Consider the following 14,085-nt stretch of genomic DNA (forward strand, 5'->3'; position numbering starts at 1 on the left):
GCATATTTATATTTTAGTTATAAGATTATTATCAAACATTAATGAAAGTGCATGTTTTTACCAATGTCTACAGTGATATTGCTCATAAAACTTTGAAATATCTTTATTTTCCCTCTGTTTGGTAGTAGAAGTTATTATTGAGTTAATGAATGAAATGGAAATGATGTAGCTTAAGGAACCATCTGACACAGCCAACACAACAGAGATAAATCTGTAAACATAAAGTTATTTGACAAACTTCATTTCGATCAGTAGAAATTACCTATTTTTTTCAGATTAAGAGATCCTTCTAAGACAAGAAGGCGAAGAACTGTGTTATTGCACTGAGACAGTCAAATGGCAGTAGGCAGAATTCAGTTAATCTATGCTAGACTGAGTTTGACTGTGTTAATAAACTCATTCGTAGTATGATGCAATATTAAGATGTTAATGCAAATTATGTGACTGCATATAACTTACAAACAGAAAAAGGAGCAAATATAAAGCAAAGATGATTAGGTTTGAGATGACCATCTCACTTTATTAAAATCTGTTTCTGATTTCCTTTATATATAAAGAGTTGTAGATAGACCTAAAGAATGTATTACTTACTAAGCTGTCAGTCCTTTCTTTTTACCAAGGCTCATATATTTATATTGCAAAATAGTCCTCACTGGTTTTCTTTTTAAAGTTTCCAGTACTTAAATGCAGAGGTGGTAACGTGCTTCTCAAATAGCTGGGATAGATTGTTAAATCAGATAATCATCAGCCATTCCAATCCATCCATCTTTAATTCAGGATTCCCAGACCAGCTTCTTGTACATGGCCACTCTCCAGGAATTTTGAACTTGGTGATAGACAAGTAGCTATAAAAGTAATGTATGATCTTTACAGTCCTTGAATCATCATATTAATGTCATGTGAATATTTGGCAGTCCTATTAAAGAAAATACGATCAGTCTGGTAATCTTTTGGCTGCTGTAGGGTCTAACAAGTTGTAATCCTTAGCTTCCCTTCCCTGCCAGCAAATTCCTCATTAAGCACAAGACATCCTAAAACAAATCACCAGTAAAACCTCTCCAAGTTGTTAATACATGTAGAATTCTTTTAAGCAGATAATTCTAGCCAATAAAAGGCATTTTTTTTCTCTTCTCTTTCTACCATGTAGCCAAACTGAAATACTCTAAAGGCTTCCATATATTGAAACCTATGATTTGGGTGAAATGGTCATAATGAAGCACAGGAAAATACAATACAAATGAGGTTTAGGATCTCACTACAAACATAAAAATCCAACCTAAAATGTTTGTATTAGTTTATAGAAATATCTCTTTTATGAGTGAATCCAAACAGATTTTTTAATTGATCCTTTCAAGATGAACTGGGCACACATAGCATTTTTTTCATGCAGTTTTGATGCAATAAATAGTGAAGTCCAAGCATTTTGACTAATATTGTTAATGTCAGTTTGGGCTGAGAGCCAGAATTCCAGAGGAAACACAGGGAAATATTCAGGAGAGCTGAATCACAACTGAAGTTCTGTGTTGGCAGTTACTTCAGCAAACAGAAATAGTCATAGACACATTTATGTCTGTATTGTACCAGCATGGCTAGGCAGAGGTCTGTTTCACCTGTGTATGTAGCAGGTATCTTCTCAGGTAGAAGTTGTCCTACACCTCCAGGGACTGAGAAATTGAAGTCGTAGGGTCTAATGCAATTCAGGTTGGAAGAAACCTCAGGAGATCACCTAGTCCAACCTCTAGTCTTACTGTTTATCTTACATAGGTGACCTTTTCTTGCCTTGGAGTTTATATATCTCTCCTTGCACAAGCCCTTCTATGTCTCTGTGTTTATTTCCACAGAATCGATCCATCTGCGTAATGGGTCAGATGCTGCCCAAGTTTGACAAGGCAGTGAAATAAAATCCTCCCATTGCTTTTCCAGCTTTGAGCTGACAGGGGCACAAACTTCAATGGTCTGAGAGTGGGGCTGCCGCTAAGACAAGTGATGATTTTTCAGAGAGGTTCAGCAGAGGTGCAGAGGGGTGTTTCCACCGAGAAGTGGAGTAGGGGAGAAGAGGGAAGGAGGAGGCAGAACAGCTGCAGCAGCTGGAGTTGCCAGGATCGACTTGCCTAGCAACCCCCCTTCTTAGGCAAGGGCATCTAATTCAGTAGCAACAGCAACATCAGAAGCAGCCCTGGCACTCGGTGAGCTGCGTGCATGTTAGGGAGCATGAGAGCTGTCAAAACACCAGCCTTAGGGCTCCGAAGCCTCCTCAGTTTATTGGTAGGTAAACTACATAGATCCGCTTACCAGAACTTATTCCTGTGGTCTGTGCATACGGAAACAACTGTATATGGCTTATTGCAGTGCGACAGCTATTTATACCAGGCAATTGTTGAATGTTATTTTACTAATGTTGAAAAGAAGAGTAATAGAAGAGTATATTGGCAAAATCAGTTGTATAATTCTATCTTATTCCATGAATACTGTTATAAGTAATTGTATAATCCAATAGATGATTATCCAATAGATAATCCAATAGATGATTATCCTCCAATAATATATAGAAAAATAATAGCAGATTATATGAATAGAAACTATTATTTTTTACTAGAAGTGGAATAAGACCAGGGTGCATTATCATAACATATTCTATTCTGTTCATATGTACCCTAGAGTGTATATTTTAATACATGATTAATATATCTATTATAATGTATAATATATATACAGGTATAATGTATATTCTGCTACTGTTGCAATCCAATCTGTATGCTATTATGATGCTGTATTCTACCTGTAATAGGCTTATGCAATCTTAATATTATCGATAATTATATATTTTAACATTTATATAATTAACAGTTGTATTGTGTTGTTAAAGGTATAACAAAAAGTGACTCATTCAAAGAGTTTAAGTGTAAAAGATTAAAAGAAACTGAGCAGTTTGGAGCAGGGCGGGTCCATTTTAAAAGCAAAGAAAAAAACTCTTTAAATCAAATGTCTCTCTGCATATGGTCCTAGAACCACCTGCTCTTTGTAGAGAAAACCTTCTGTAAGAGAAGGATTAGTTAAGTGCCCTCATTGTTTCATGGCTAATTTCTGGATAGTTCAAAATAATATACTGATCAAGTTTATATACCCCTAGGAAGCTGACATTTTTTCTCCAGAACTTGAAGAGAGTGAAATATGCCAGGCTATGTTTCTGCATTTGGTTTGATTTCTTTAGAAGAAATACAAACTTTGGAGATGGAACTCATCCTTCCCCTGTTCCCATACTGTCTTTTTTAGAGTCTATTCATATGCTTTTTTCCTGGCAGGTGATATTAGTGGAGGGGTGGCATGATTTAGATAACAAAGAGTATGACTGTTGGCCCCTGGAAAAACCAGATGAGTATAACATGCTGGACTGTGGAGGTGAGTGAGTCCTAAAGCTGCTCAAGAAACATCATCTCTTGCTTGGGGAATGGTTGAAAATCCCAAACTGAAGTATTCAGAATAATACCTAACTCATGACGAACATTATGTGTGGTGGAAACCATCTGAATCAGTGACAACATCTCTTTCTAGAGAAGTAAGTGAAAGAAAAGTAAGTGAAAGAAAACAACGAAAAGATACTTTAGAGCAATTATTTGTCCAATATTCATTGGTTCCAGAAGAAAAAGTAATAGCAACAGCTGAATCCCTTCCCCCAGAAAGATACTGAAAATATTTTATTTCTCATTAGAAAACCAAAGGCAACTTAATCCAAACAAAGCAGGCAAGCAGCTCAGCATTGCAGCAAATTCTGTTGTCATTGCTGAAATTTTGTAGTGTCAGTTCAAAAGCGGACTGTGTTTAATCCCTCCAGCCAGTAAGCAAAATCACTGATTCTACACATCACGCTTTTCCACCTTGCTCAAAACTGTGTTCCATGAGTACTTAAAAAAAAATCTGAGATCTTTAACCACTTATTCCATTCAGTTTCAAAAATGAATTTACATGATGAGACAATAAAAAATAGAATATTTTTTTATGTTGGAAATTGATTGAGATTGAAAAATAATTAAGGAGCAACTGAAATATGGAAAATTCAATTTAAATATAAGAAAAATCTTTTATACTGTAAGGGTGATCAAACAGTAGAACAGGGTACCCAGAAAGGTTGTGGTTCCTCCATCCTTGGAGATTTTCAAAACTTAACTAGACAAAATTCAGAGCAACCTGCTTTATGCAATCCTGCCTTGAGCAACACAGGGTTGGACCAAATGATTTCTAGAGGTGCCTTCCAATTTCAACTATTCTGTGATTTTGTGACTCTGTAACTGATAAATAACTGATGTAAAGGAACACTTTTGTTCATGCTGTAAAAGACAAGACTAGAGACAATGTGTTTCAATAGGGTTTTTAGAAAAAACAAGAACACCTGGGAAACCAATACTGATAAAAAACTCCAGGAAATATACTGCTGGGTCACACTCTGACCTCAATATTACAGTTAAACATTTTCTAAAGAGTTCCATTGGAACAGTGACATTCAAAGACTATCTAGATGATTGTCAACTAAGACTTTTATCCCTGTGTGAATTCACTATTGCTTTAATTCAATTGCTTTATTGAAACAACTATTTATCAGAACAGATGACTTGTTTAAAGCTATTCTTATTAATAATTGAAGTGTAAACTGAGTACTAGGGAAACTAATATGAGTAGGTTGCTTAATTAACATATACCCTTTACAACCAGAGTGAACTCCAAGCTCTATCCTGCCTTTCTCTGTCGTTCTTGTCATTTTCTGGGCATTGCTAAAAGCAAAGCAAGAGGCATATACTATAACCTCATTGCTGTGGATTTAACACAAGATTTCCAAAGCATTTAGATGTCGGAGTATCTATCATTGAAAGAAGAGTTTTGTTTATCTTTGTGAAACCTTTAAAGGGAAGTAGAAAGTAATTTAACTGAAATTTATGCTGACCTTTTGCCTTCATTCTCACACATTCTCTGAAGCTCAGCTCTCTCTTACCTCTTAGTGCAAATTACACTAGTGGTTTTTTAAAAATCTTTGTGTTGTGGTTTCTCTCATAGTGTTAGCATTTATAATGAGTGTTTACTTTTCAAGGGAGATGTGAAATCAAGAGGTTATTTTACAATTTGCTTCTTTATATCGGAAAGGGAATTACGCTTAGGGGAAAAAATAGCAGCTTCACTGACAGTGCAAGTGAAGAATACACTTGTAAAAACAACTCCAGGGTAATAAAAGAGTTTATAACTGAACAACAACAACAAAAAAGTAAGGATCCGTTGAAGGCCAGGTTTACCTTCTCTCTGAAGAAGGAGATCTAAAACTTCCTGACAAAGTGAGAGCTACACACTTGTGTGATGTAAGTAATTTGATGTGGTTGGTGTGAATTAAAACCTTCATCCAACAATACGGAAAGAGGTAGGTGAATGGAGTGGGAAGATTTTGATAGTGTTGTTTAAGAATATGGATTAAAAACTTCTCCCACCTCTTACCTCACTTCATTCCCAGGCTCAGAGAATGTAATAAGGTGTTCCAGGGACAAGAGAGATGACTGGGATAAATCATCTTTCCCAGTAAGAGTGTGGAAATGGAAAATGGCAGGTGTCTGAGTAGCACTCCTTCCCCTGTCCTCTGTTCTAGATGTGATATGGTTTTATAAAATGATAATGCTTTCTTAAATATATAATTATTAGCATATATAATTTATGTCTCATGAGGTTAAGGGTTTTGACTAAATTTCATGTGTGCTAGAGTTGTCTGTCCACAATGAGGTGTGCCTCAGGGAAAGCAGCCAAGAATGAAGAGCAATGTTTATTGCCTGATCAAAGAGGAAAGCAAATATATCAGGACAAGCAACACTGCATTATTGTGGGAGCAGAGTTACTTTAGATAAGATGACCAGATTTTTTGTCATATTTCTCCAATTGCTTGATCTTTTCTAAGTGACTGTCAGAATTGTTCAATTAACGTGCATTTCTGTTTACCTATACAGCCACTAAAATGGATGACTGTTTTGGGCTCATAAAAAGCAATAGGAACAATAAAGGAAAATCACTACAGAGGAAGTTTTACTTTTGTATGCATCTGTAAAGTAGAAAAGTATAGTAAATATGTTGGCCCATGATTGTGTTGTTTCTAGGCCTGGAGATGGCATGGGTGCAAAGGCCTCCAGAAAAGGCTGTGAGTGGGGAATTCTTCAACGTGACCTATTCAGTCTTTGCTTCAGACAACTTTTATCAATATGCAGTGCAAAATGGAATCCTTTCTCACAGGTATTTCCTCCTATAAAAATGCTTTCACGGTCATGAGTATATGGGGATTTTGTGTGTACATTTTCAGTAACATAATTGGAACACATAATCTGGGGCTCCTCGCTAATTCCTTGCATCTCTTGAGTCTCTTATAGCTCTGTTTGCCCTGATATTTTCCCCTCTGCAATGGCTTTGCTCTCAGAGCAGCCATCATGGCATGTTTGCCCACGTGGTCAAGGATAGGGCACGTCATCCTGATTTGCATTACTGTCTCAGTGCAACTCTGAACATCACTTCTTGCCTCTCTACACAAGGAATTTACAACTGAAGTTTAAGCACAAGTCCCAAACTAACTGCGTCTTATACTAATTTTAATCATAAGTGTGTTTCAAGTGCACAACATGGATATGAAAAAGAGCTTGGCCCAACCCTGAATCCACTGAATTCAATGATGAATTTCTTTTGATTTCTGTGGGATTGAAATCAGTCCAAACGCTTATATATCAGCTCAGAGACTGTGTTCGTAACTGTAGCCAACAGAGATTAAATACAGAATGTTTATGTGTGCAACTCCAGATCACTAAAAGGCTAATACACCCTGATTTTACACTTTTGTCCGTACATAGCAGTTCTCCATCCATATACAGCAATGTCTGGGACAGAGGCTGCAGCTGTATTTCTCGACTTTCTGTGCTATACTTGGTTAGTGTAAGAGATGTTTATGGAAAACTTCACATTTTTCTCTGCCAGTCTGAATGTTCACATTGCAAAGTTCAGATTGTAAAAGCTGTTATCCAGAGATTTTTTTTTTCAGATGACCTATAATCCATTTGCAATGGCAAAAAGTTGATATTTTCTTTTGATCATCTGTGTAGTATGATTACACAGTTTTGCAAAATTTATCACATTTTCTGAAATTTATGGCTAGTAATAGTTCCAAGAACTCAACCATAAAGCAGGTTTATTCACTGCTTGGAAATGAATCTGTTTTTCTAGTCTTTCCAGGGAGACCCAATCCTTTAAATCAGTAAGGAATTTGGAAAATTCTGTTCTTTGTGTACTTATATGTATCTTGCACATAGAGACAGATGACAAATATTTAAAAAGAGAAATCTATGCTGCAGTTTTTCAAAGGGATCAAATTTACATCTCATTTTAGCTAGAAGACTATCTGGTTGACTCTTAAGCTTACAGTGGCTGACCCAAATATGGCTGAGGCTGGCATGTCAACGTATGGGCGTCAGCATAATTGGGTGAAGCCATGATGAAGATATTGAATAAAAAATACAGAATACAAGATAAATTTTAAAAAGCAGCCATAAAGACAAATATGTGATGGAATTAGACACCAACTTGCTTAAGTATTTTTTTTAACTCCCATTGGAGTTAAAATCTATATTGGCTCAAAGGCCAATATAGATTTTAATATTTTATCTGTTTAGATACCTTGCGGATTGACAAAGTTGCTTATCTGAGGTTTCAAGTATGTCTATGCCTTTGCAAATCTGGCCATGAATACAATCTATGTCAACCTGATCCCCTATGTCTGTGTTTATTTCTGTCGTGGTTTAACCTGGCAGGCAGCCAAATACCACGCAGCCGCGCGCCCACTCCCCCCCCCCCCCCCCCCAGCGGGACGGGGAGAGAATCAGAAGGGTAAGAGTGAGGAAACCTCGTGGGTTGAGATAAAGACAGTTTAATAGAACAGAAAAAGGAAAAATAATAATGATAATGATAGAATATACAAAATGAGTGATGCACAATGCAATTGCTCACCACCTGCGCTGACCGATAACCAAGTAGTGATCGCTACTTCCTGGAACACGCCTACCCTTCATATACTGAGCATGACGTCACATGGCATGGAATACCCTGTTGGTCAGCTGGGCTGGCTGTCCTGGCTGTGCTCCCTTGCAACGCTTATTTTGTTTTGTTTTGTTTTCTTGAGCTGAATGTCCTTGACTAGCAGGGTACTTAGCAACAACTGAAAACATCAGTGTGTTATCAACATTCTTCTCATACTAAATCCAAAACACAGCACTAGGAAGAAATTTAACTCTATCCCAGCCGAAACCAGGACAATTTCTTATAATACAGTCTTCTGTCTTAAATCTACTCATTACTGGCTAGTTCTTCTTCCATTAAAAACAAACTGAAAAATAAATCCTGGTGTTCTGGCATTGCTTTATAGAGATCCATTGCAAGTGCATAACATTTAAACTAAACTGTACAACTAAGTCTGGCTATATCTACTAAGTAAATTATGTTTGCAGAAAATGATTTTATTTTAAAGCCAAAGTTATTAGGGTGATAACCAACTGAAAGTGTAACTGAGGAAACAGTAGAAAAAAGTGTTGCATCACACATTTCCAGATAACTACATCCGTCTTTCAGGGATGAACTTTCAAAAGGCCCACCTTGTTTTGCAGAACAGTCTATTCATAAAGTCCACTTTTTGCTCTAAAGTTTTGGTTTGGGAATTGTATCTGATATTATTGTCCAATATAGTTATTTTCCTTGGCTGTTTGGGTTATGGAGCAAAAACTGGAGCTGAATGATATGTATGAATCACATGCATAGATGAATTGAAAACGCTGAGAATAAAAGTAGCCAGGGACACGTACTTCTGATAATGGAAGTAGAGTAATGGTATCTTCTTCTGTGCCACATGTAGCGATGCCAGGTAATCCCATCTGGTCATGAAGTCAGTCTGGGGAGAGAAGTGGAGGTTGGTACCTGCTTGCAGCATAGTATCTGCCAGAAGTCCCTACTGCATGGCAGTAGACAGTGGTCCAATTGACAGCAATCTTCATTGCTCTAGGAATGTTTCAACCAGAAGCAAAACAAAAGAGAAAGAAATGGTGTAACAGTGTTTATTTCACTGCATATATTCTTGCTGCTAAATTTTCTGTGCAGGATAAAGAATAGGCTCTCATGTTCTTGTTGCAGTTTTGGGGAATGAGGAATGAATATAAAAGTTTCTCTCTCTCTCTGCTTCTTGGCTAGCAATGCTACTGCTGCGAAGGAGTTCTGTGAGGAGCATGAATGCCCTGCCAGCTGGAAAGATGCAAACGGGGAGAACTGTTGTGTCTACCACGCCAACATCCATTCCTGTCCTTTGGCCTTCATGGTTAGTATGATGGTGCAGCATCATGTACTCTGTTCTTCCTACTGGATGAGACTTCATTGTGATAACCAGGTTCAAGTTTATGAAGTCTTTCTGTGATTAGAATTAGACCAAATATATAGTTCACTAAAACCACTGTGGGGATGTCTGTTAGTTTTAGAATTTTTTTGCACTGGATGCTGAGGCTGCAAAGTAAATGGCTGGATGTTTGCACAAGGCAGTATTCAGAATTTCTCATTATGCGTAGTGGGGCCCTCAAAGAGTTTCATCTCTTTGAGATTAATTGACTCAGATCTCTGTACAGTCCATAAAGAAAGAAAGACAGATGAATTCATTCTAAAGTAAGCAGGGCAAATTGTCAGTTGGAGGTGTTACTATCTCTGCAGCTTATAGAGGGACCCTGAATTATTTGCTTGAATTACTGAAGTTGAGTGGGGTGAGTATCACTGGATGTGACTTGTAGAACTGAGGCCTGCACACACATATCCTGAGATGGAATGATTTTTCTGTATTAGATTAGAGAAAAAAAAGGAATTCAAATACAGGATTACAAAATTTGTTCCTGCAATGTAAGTAGGATCCATTCTTAACTTGTCTGCTTGGCTCATTATAAGAGCCTATCCCTCTTGGAATGAGTATTTAAAGTTCTGACTCTAACAATACAGTTTGGGACACTTTTTTTCTTTTTTTAATCTGTGAGGTAAGCCTTACCCTGCCTAATAACGTTGATGCAGTTGCCCAGTCTTTCTAGTTGATCTCCTTTCTGGCAATCTGACATGTTTTTTGTGATCAAAGATGGTGTAATAGAAAATCTAGTCTACATGTCTTGCGGCTATTTCATGTACCCTTCGGTGTGAAGGCTTAACGTCTCCACAAGAGCTCTAGCTTACTTCTTGGCAGTCCCTTCTTAAGGAGCTGTTTTATTAATGACTCCCTGGGGGTCTTAGCTGATACCAGGACTGTGGTTTAAAAGAGGAATCCCTGCTGGAACCATCACATCAAAACTTTTGTCTAGAACTGTAGTAAAGGACTTAGAGATCCCACTGCTGTGGTGATCTCTCCATTATTTCATATTTTCACAATTAGTTCTGCTTGGAATTAAGGTGTGGAAAAGGTGAAAGCATGTAGCCAACATGCATCATCTGGCTTCCTTGTGATACTGTAAATGTTTCAGTTCCTACTTAGAAGGAGTCTAAGCAGGTTGGCTGTCATATAGCAAGAAGGCCATGAGTATCATTGCATAAGATTGAGCACACACTTCAAAGCAAGCTTTTTCCATTATTCGAGAGAAGGTTTTGTTGGGGGTTTTTTTTGCAGTGTCATGACTGTCAAAACATTTTGTCTTGGTTAAAATGTACTCCATTTCTTTTTGATTGGGTCTATGTCTTACTGTGCATTGAAAGAAATGCCTGAAGAAATATCTGGAGTTAGGAGGCAGACTTAATCCTTTTGAAAAAACAAAAAAATGCGAGATCTTCAGACAGCCAAAATAATCCTTTATGGTTGCAATTGCTGGGAGTTTTGCATTTTAACAGCTTTACTGAGAAATGCTCTGCAAAAACAAGCACAGAAGAGATGCCTTCCTTCCTCATTAAAGAAAAAAAAAAGCTGCCATATCGAAAGTGAAAGTGCAATAAAACCCCTTTAGAAAAATATAAAAAGTGGGATATGATTCTGTTTCCGGTTGTAATACAGCAAATCCTGAAAAAGTGTATTAGCTTCATAGAATTACTGCAGTTAAAATTTGGGACCACATTTTGGCTCCTGTATTTTAAAAAATAACAGTATTTGGGAGATATTAACTCAGTATAGGCACAATTGCTTCTCTCTTATTTTATCTTTTATCACAGAACAGTATTGCCTGTGCTTTGGCATTTTAATAGACTTGGTTATAAAATATCACTTTATTTGCTGTTAGAGAACACAAGTCATTTTAAGAAAGTAAAAGAGGAGGAGCTAGGATTTTCATTGTGTCATGGTTTACTGACATAACCAATATGTCTGATAAAGGGTAGAGGAGGAATATGTGGTCCGTGGATCCCAGATGATGGCCAGATATTTACTCACACTTTGTCTACAGCTGGCAAAATGAGCCAAAGAAACTGGACTGCCAAGGTAAGGTATATTTATTGCATACAGGATTTTACCTGGTTTGCTCTTTTCAGAGCTTACTTGCTAGTAGTTTAGTGCAGTTCATGTACATGTTCCCCATCTCATTTATTTGCAGTGTTATGTGTGTAAGTGATGCATATGGCTGAGTAATATCAATTCTCAACTGACTTGACTTGGAAGCAACAGCTTTTCACACTACTACTCCTTAGGTAGTTAGTAGAAGTAATGGGGATGGGAGGGAAGAGAATAGCCTAATCTGTCCATTTAAGGCCTACACTAACCATATATTGTCCTACTGACTGGACTGTATTGCATGTTAATATGGTCATTAGGAGTCTTCTGCCCAGCAGAAGTAACAGGGAAGCAAGCACGGCAGAATGCATAGGCTGACAGCCCTGCTTGGTGAAAAGAATACAGACCAGGAGGGGAATCAGACCTGCCATTCCCACAAGAGTTGTCTCTCCTGCTCCTGTTTGTCTCCCCAATCAAGGACACCTCTCCTTCCCGATTCTGAAAAAATGCACGCATTCTTTTGCAAGACACCACAATTGGACAATGGTTGTTAAAATAGCCTACTGTATGTAAGTGAAGTTTTGATGCTTGCTGCTTTGTTCACTTGTTTGGCAGGTTGTTTTAGTTCACGTGGGTGTGACTTCTCTCATCGCACACATCAGAGTTGGGAGAATGCAAGTTGCTCTGGAAGCAAAAACCACAGTCCTTCCTGCAGTAGGTATGATATAAAATGAAGATGTGATGGAATTGCTTATTGAGTGCAAATCGCAATGCTTTTATCATTCATGCATATTACCAAGAGCAAAAGGGACTCCTACCCACCCTTACCATTGAAAATACACAAAAGTCTTCCTAAAATTCTTCTTCACATAACACTGAACATCAGAAAAAGTATTTGAGCTTCTAACCTGTGTATGAATCTAGAACAGTAGGAAGCCACTCTTGTCAAATAGGTAAAGTCAAATACCACGACCAAAGGCTTCAGGTACTACAAGGCTTGTCTGCAGTTGATGGGGATGTGAAAATGTTCTTCCAGCTAGTATGTTGTCAGGATCTGGACACTCTTCATCTGAAGGGGAGCAGACTAGCGTTAGGCATATTGGAAAGGTAGAAATCCATCTTGGTTCCCGTATTCACATTAAAATTCAATTGCTCCCAAAGGCATCAGTCTTTCATTCACTTTCATATAGCTGTATGCAAGGAAGCAGGAATAACTATAACAATTTTTTTAGCTATGGAAAATTAAAAAAGTGGACTCTATTTAATAAATTAAACACACAACCTGAAGAAAAATATTGGGTAAAATAGGAATGTGATCACAGTACTCTGTTAGCTACTCTTCTGGAAGTTTGAGAATATATTTCCCAATGTTACTAAAAAAAAAAACCAAAGCAACTCCAATGTGGATGGAAGTATTTAGCTATTAAATTTGCTATTCATTTCAAGACAGTTGCAGCTGAGTTTTCCAGGAAACTTACAATTTATCAGAAAAGAAATTTAAAAAATGCAGCTCTACTCCTGAGGCAGAAAGTGACTTCTGTGATTATCCTGGTATTACACTGGAATCAAATGGACTGAGGCAGAATTATTACTGAGCAGTGGATTTTGTTTTGCTGAGGTTTTTTTAAAAAAATATATTACACAGTGACAGAATCGTCTCAGAAGGCTGAAGTACAGCATGATATTAGTTTAGTCACAGAGGTAAAATTGAAACACCATTCAGGACTTGGGAGAAGGAGTTTTGTCCTTTAGGGCATTTGTTTTAAATCACATCTGATACTGCTGATAATTTTCATAAGACCTTGGAGAAAAAGAAATCCTTGAAGTATGGGTTGCATTGTTTCATTCTGCAGTACCAAGTATCTTCTGCTGCTGCTGAGGAAGGGTCACCAGCTTCTGGGGATCTCAAGAGCGGGATTAAGTACAAAGAATACAAAAGACAATGTCTGCCTTGAGGAACTTTAAGTCTCAGAAAAAACAGATGGACAATGAGAAAGAGAGTAGTGATGAAGTGATTTATACACAAAACATGTCAAAGGCTCTGATGTCATTAACAATTTAATCTGATCAAAGAAATCCTTTAAAAATTCAGATTATTCTTTCAGCTGCTGGGGTGCTATCTCTGGATAGCAAAATTTATTCTTCAAAATTTATTCTTTACAATACTCTGAGTTTTCCCAGCTCAAGAACCATGTGTTTAAATCTGAATACAACCTCGTGGATGGATGAAACTGACTTAAAATATTCTGATACGTGTTTCCTTTTCTAATTAGTCTGTGGAGATGGCTTTTGTGAGGAAGAAGAAGACTGCTCTATCTGTCCGGCAGATTGTGGGGAATGCCCACTGTCTGCTGATGCTAGGATAGCAATTGCCTTACCAATATGTTTAGTCTGCGCTGGCTTCATTTTGACAGTCATGGTAAGTATCCTTTCTCTCCTCTTCTGCTTCCTTTCTCTTACTTCCACGATTTGGTTAGTTAGCGTGGAGCTCTCTTTTAGTAGAGGGATAGATTTTCTTCATCCAGAACATGTGTGCTCTGGAAGAAAGCAGAAGGAAGGGAAACAACCTTTTTGGCTTCTTTGTGAGGGGAGGCTCATTG

General features: G+C 37.6%; 1 protein-coding gene across 1 annotated transcript in view; it reads left to right on the forward strand.

Annotated features, from left to right (window-relative positions):
• The first annotated feature begins 2,211 nt into the window (after nt 1-2,211).
• LOC142075515 (atrial natriuretic peptide receptor 1-like) overlaps nt 2,212-14,085 on the forward strand; it is a 35,467-nt gene continuing 23,593 nt past the window's right edge. Inside the window, exons 1-7 of the mRNA XM_075136916.1 lie at nt 2,212-2,265; nt 3,303-3,399; nt 6,123-6,255; nt 9,241-9,364; nt 11,372-11,476; nt 12,101-12,203; nt 13,759-13,904. Coding sequence (XP_074993017.1) covers nt 2,212-2,265; nt 3,303-3,399; nt 6,123-6,255; nt 9,241-9,364; nt 11,372-11,476; nt 12,101-12,203; nt 13,759-13,904 — 762 coding nt within the window. The remainder of the gene's footprint in view (nt 2,266-3,302; nt 3,400-6,122; nt 6,256-9,240; nt 9,365-11,371; nt 11,477-12,100; nt 12,204-13,758; nt 13,905-14,085) is intronic.

Source organism: Calonectris borealis, chromosome Z, assembly GCF_964195595.1.
Source record: "Calonectris borealis chromosome Z, bCalBor7.hap1.2, whole genome shotgun sequence".
In the NCBI taxonomy this organism is placed as follows: domain Eukaryota; kingdom Metazoa; phylum Chordata; class Aves; order Procellariiformes; family Procellariidae; genus Calonectris; species Calonectris borealis.